At 48.1% G+C, this 5,394-nt stretch overlaps 1 protein-coding gene across 1 annotated transcript; it reads left to right on the top strand.

The window, feature by feature from the left end:
- The first annotated feature begins 762 nt into the window (after nt 1-762).
- Nucleotides 763-4,090, top strand: ACTRT2 (actin related protein T2). Its single transcript, XM_035557376.1, has 2 exons — nt 763-1,888; nt 2,790-4,090. The coding sequence occupies exons 1-2, from the start codon at nt 763-765 to the stop codon at nt 4,088-4,090; spliced, it is 2,427 nt and encodes an 808-aa protein (XP_035413269.1).
- Nucleotides 4,091-5,394: the final 1,304 nt, after the last annotated feature.

Raw genomic sequence — 5,394 nt, 5'->3', positions numbered from 1 at the left:
GAAGGGATTTATTTGCACTAAACAGTATTATAAGCATTGTTTAAAGCTGACAGGATTTTTTAAACCATCAAGAGGCAGAAATTATTTTTTCATTTCTGTGCTTTTACCAAAAAATTGTCTTTACATTAACGAATAAGCATAGGAGAAAAAAATCAAAACAAGACTCCCAGATGCCATAGCCAATACCAAACACAATTCTTCTTACTTAAAAGTATGTTTTAGAAGTTTCCTATAAAATAGCAGAAAGGATTCAGTTGAAAAAGGTTTTCTTCCAATGCAGATGTTATTCAAAAAAAGCAAACTGGCAATTCAGTTAGCACTTACAGGCAGGCAAATCTGTCCTAATCTCCACCAGCTCTTTGAATTAAATGTAAGTCTTAGCTAAGTCAAGGCACGTGTGAAAATCTTAATTATTTTCATAAATGTATTTTGCAATACCTGCTTTTCTGAGAAATAGATGCTCTTGGGCTCAGTATAAGGATACAGTTGATGGTCTGTGACCTATGGATCCGACTTGGTGAATGAGAGTCCTCTGGCTGGAGTCATGGTAAAGCTAAATTTCCAGGGCAGTGCCTGGAATGTTGTAACTTGCTGGGAAAATATATTATTGTATCACTGGCCATTATGAGGTAGCTGGGGGCAGACATGCGAGCTGCATCCCCCCCAAAGAAGACAGCCCTGGCGATGGTGACCAGCCTGTAAAAGAGGAACGGGAAAACACGGCCAGAGAGCTGCTCTGGGGCACTGTCAGCTCTGTGAACAATGTTTGACCCCAGCGTTTTGGATGTCCCAGCAGTAATCTTTGACAACGGGTCTGGGTTATGCAAGGCAGGTATCGCAGGTGACAGTGGCCCAAGGTCTGTTATCACGGCAATTGTTGGTCGCTCAAAAGCCAAATCTACAATGCTTGGAGCTGGGATGAAAGAATACTACGTTGGAGAAGAAGCTCAGTCCAAAAGGGGGATCCTGTCTTTGAATTATCCAATTGACCATGGCATAGTTACCTCCTGGGATGACATGGAAAGGATCTGGAGACACGTCTATGAGTACGAGCTGAGAATCAAAGCCACTGAAAGGCCAGTGCTGTTGACAGAAGCTCCCCTGAATCCTCTTCAGAACCGGGAGAAAATGACGGAGATCATGTTTGAAGGCTTCATGGTGCCCGCTATGTACGTGGCAGTCCAGGCAGCTCTGGCACTCTACGCCTCAGCCCGCACCACCGGGATCGTCATGGACAGCGGGGACGGTGTCACCCACACGGTCCCCATTTACGAAGGGTACTGTCTGCCCCATGCTGTCTCCAGGCTGGATATTGCTGGCCGGGACATCACCGAATATTTCATGAGGCTTCTTCTGGAGAGCGGGCACTCTTTTGTTAGCACAGCTGAAAGGGAAATCGTGAGAGATATCAAAGAGAAGCTGTGCTACGTAGCTTTAGACCCCATCCATGAAACGAAAGCAAAGCCCGAAGAAATCATGAAAGAATACAGGTTACCTGACAGCAATGTCATTCAGATAGGCAGCCAGCTCTTCCGTGCTCCAGAGGTCCTCTTTGTGCCTGCAAACATCGGCATTGAAGCACCCGGCGTGCACAAAATGATCTTCAACAGCATCATGAAGTGTGACATTGACGTGCGCAGGAATCTCTACGCCAACGTCCTGCTCTCGGGTGGCTCCACGCTCTTCCCCGGCCTGGAGGAGCGGATCCTGAGGGAGATGCACCTCCAAGTGCCGGCAGGCATGTTTGTGAGGATCGTTGCTCCCCCCGAGAGAAAATACAGTGTGTGGATTGGGGCCTCCGTCCTCACCTGCCTGACATCTTTCAAGCAAATGTGGGTCACCGTGAGCGACTACAAGGACTTTGGGGCAGCCGTCGTCCATCGGAAATGCTTCTAAGGAGACAGTCAGACCAAGCGAATGCCTTGCTGCAACAAAGCATGAGCAAGAAACCCTGGCGAGAGCTGGCTGAACCAAAAGGTGCCACAGCAGTTCGTGTCTTTACTGGCTGACAAAACCTTTATGGAGATAAAACATTAAAAGAATTGGTAACCAGGGCATCGAGCCTTCTTAGCGTTCATCACCTCCAAGGGGAGCGCTGTGTGTTCCCAACTCCCTCGTGCCCGAGCCTGGAGCCTCGTTTGTCTGCACGTGCTCTCCCAGCCCCTGCCTCGTGCTTGGGCTGTGACACCACAGCCTTGCTGTTTCTTTGCCCCAGCCTCACGGGGTAGCCTAGAGTGATCAGGGCCATTGCCACTATTTCCACAGCACTCCTACCCCCAGCCACTCCTGTTTATGCCATCAGATTAGTAATGGAATTAACGTGCACTAATGGGGAGAGTGAGAGAAGTGCTGAGAGAGGCTGGTTTTGAACTTCAGGTTAAAAATTCCAGCAGTTTTCCAGCAGCAGCTTCTACACAAACTTAGTCTGAATTCTGTGCTTTTCCTTTTCCATTTTCCCTTTTCCTTTTTCCTTTTTCTTTCCCACAGATTGCAGGGATGCAGTAACTAGCCAACTCACCGCCTCTCTTGCAGCCATACGGGGAGTAGCTCACCTCCTCTGCTGGGGATTCTTCCCTCTAAGGTCTTTGAGATATCTGGGTTTTGTATTCTAAAACTAGATCGCGTGTTATTTTCGACCTCATTAAAAATGTTTCCTTTAGAAACCCAGCAAAACCCCAAACAGAATCCAAATATAAATCAATGCAAATGCAATTACTGTAACCGACCCTCCTCTGTGCCTGAGGGCCTGAAAAAATTCATTGATTCCCCGCTGTAATTTATCTGGGAAGCAAGAACACCCAGCCTCCCTTCCAAGCACCGGCCCCGCATCGAATTGCTTGGCGGAGGAGCAGGGCTGGGGCATTGTGAGCTGTGCCCGTTTGTGATGCGGGGTCCGGAACATTTCGTGGTGCTGCCAGAAGATCGCTGCCCCCCGACATCACCCGTCCTGCACACGATGTCGCACGCGGCGGTGGCGGGGACCCCCGCGGTGATCTTTGACAATGGCTCTGGGCAGTGCAAGGCCGGGCTGTCGGGGGAGCTGGCACCCCGCTCGGTTATCTCTACTGTTGTGGGGTACCCTAAGTTCAGGTTCGTCATGTTTGGGGCCGGTCACAGGGAGTGGTACGTCGGAGAAGAAGCCCAGTCCAAACGGGGCATTTTGTCTTTGAATTACCCGATGGAAAATGGGCTAGTTACATCCTGGGACAACATGGAGAAGATCTGGAGATACCTGTACGAGCAAGAACTCAGGCTGAAGCCCAGTGAGAGGCCAGCGCTGCTGACCGAGACCCCTCTCAATCCTTTGTCCCACCGGGAAAAAATGGCTGAGCTGATGTTCGAAAGCTTCCGCGTGCCTGCCCTCTTTGTGACGCTGCAGGCACTCACAGTCCTGTACGCCAGTGCCCGCACAACCGGGCTGGTGCTGGACAGTGGGGACGGTGTCACCATCGCAGTCCCTGTCTACAAAGGCAAGTACCTGCTGCAGGGCATAACCAGGGTGAATTTTGCCGGCAGAGATGTAACCAAGTACCTTGCCAGGCTCCTCCTGGAGACCGGGCACTCCTTCATGAGCGCAACAGAGAGAGAGATCGTCAGGGATATGAAGGAGAAGCTGTGCTACGTTGCTCTAGATCCTAAAAAAAAAATGCAGGAAAAGCCTGAAAATCTTACGTGCGAGTACATTCTCCCTGACGGAAGGTCTGTCAAGGTGGGAGACCAGCTCTTCCGAGCTCCTGAAGCACTTTTTGTGCCCAGAGAGGTGGAAGTCCAAGGGCCAGGGGTTGTGGGGATGGTCCTCCGGAGCCTCGCCAGATGTAGCAGCCGTATCCAGCTGGACATCCTAAGGAACGTGGTGCTCTCGGGCGGATCGACTCTGTTCCGAGGCTTCAAGGAGAGGCTTCTGAAGGATCTTCAGGCGGCAATCCCCAGCACAACCCCCGTCAAGATCTTCTCGCCGAAAGATCGGATGTACTCCGTGTGGACTGGCGCGTCGCTGCTCGCCACCCTGACAGCGTTTAGGAATATGTGGATTACCAGGGAGGACTATTACGAAGTCGGGCCAACAGTACTCCAGAGAAAATGCTTTTGAAAAGTAAAAGTATGACCATCCAGGAATTTTTTTTAAGTGCCAATGTGAACAGCTGGAGAGCAGTTAATAAATCAGTACAAAAATAATTGATTTGTAGTAAGTGATTTTATAGCTTAGTAAAGAAAGATCCCTTGTGCATTGGGCTGAAGAAAGAGTCCTTGTTCTGAGCATTTTTGCTATCCAAGATGTTGGTTTTAATTCTAGAAATGTGTTGATCCCTGCTAGAACTGCAAACAGTTTGTCAGACTTTTAAACACTTGAGAACAAGCCACCTCCAGCCCATGCCCGGGGGGGCTGGCTCCCTGCCACGCACTGTAAACTTCCAAAGAGTGGAAAGAGACCTCTGATGGAGAAATAGAGGGCTCGTGGGTATTGCTGACCCTTCACCATAGCACCGGAGATCACTCGTAGCAGTCCTGGAGAAGCTCAGAGAGGACCGAGCTTCTAAATTTGTTTTTGCTCGCCAAATGAAAATAAGTTGGTCTGGCTGCTAGAGCAGAGCTCTCAGACCGAGCACACCTCTGCACTGCTTGTGGCCTTGCCAAGGCATTTGCTATGTCACATCACATAAAACATCGCTTCTGTTTGCCCATCTGTGGAATCTAGCGAATATTCCAGCTTAAGGACTGTGTGAGACTTCATTTAGGTAATATAATGATAAGATTAGTAATTAATCAGAGAGCACAAGGTGAAAGATATTTAGTTTGGGTTTATTCTTCGAAGATTTCTGAAGAAACTTTGTGACATCAGGCATCTACGAGAAGGTGGAGGTGGTTGTCCCTAGCTGGCACTGATGGGAAAAGCTGGACACATTAGGAGATGGTGTTATTTCTCTACTTCCTCAGCGGCAGCCGGGGGAAGTGACAAAATAACCCTGCAGATATTTGCTTGAATTACTGAAGAAATCTGCCATGCTGAGCTCGTTGAGCATTTTTTTTTGAATGCTGAGCATTTCCAAAAAATAAGCTTAACTAGAGTAAATGTGGCTAACTAAAGTGAGCTATGAAATTCATAACAATTGTGTGAATTTGCAGCACTTAAATCTGCATTCAAATACTCTGAAAATGATGTATTTACAGAGATCATCGTCATCCACTTCTGCAAATATATGCAGTACATCGAAGCAGGCAATGGAAATCTTCTCATAATTAAACTAAATAACACTATACTATATGTTGTTCAAAATTATTTCAAAAAGCCCTCAAGATATAGCTGAGAACTTACTGGATTACTTCAAGACCAACATGAAAATAGGAAAAGAGACACAATCCGCCTTCTGAATGATTCGATGCGGTGTCTGGCTA

The sequence above is a fragment of the Cygnus atratus genome, chromosome 21 (assembly GCF_013377495.2).
Source record: "Cygnus atratus isolate AKBS03 ecotype Queensland, Australia chromosome 21, CAtr_DNAZoo_HiC_assembly, whole genome shotgun sequence".
NCBI classification, from domain to species: Eukaryota; Metazoa; Chordata; class Aves; order Anseriformes; family Anatidae; genus Cygnus; species Cygnus atratus.
The sequence above is the reverse complement of the archived record's forward strand: the minus strand, read 5'-3'. Positions and strand labels throughout refer to the sequence as shown.

Bases quoted from the DNA above. Each gene is read 5' to 3' on its own strand.
- ACTRT2 (XM_035557376.1), top strand. From the start codon at position 763: ATGTTTGACCCCAGCGTTTTGGATGTCCCAGCAGTAATCTTTGACAAC. The intron at 1,889-2,789 runs GCTTCTAAGGAG...TTATCTGGGAAG, and splicing joins AGCCGTCGTCCATCGGAAAT to CAAGAACACCCAGCCTCCCT.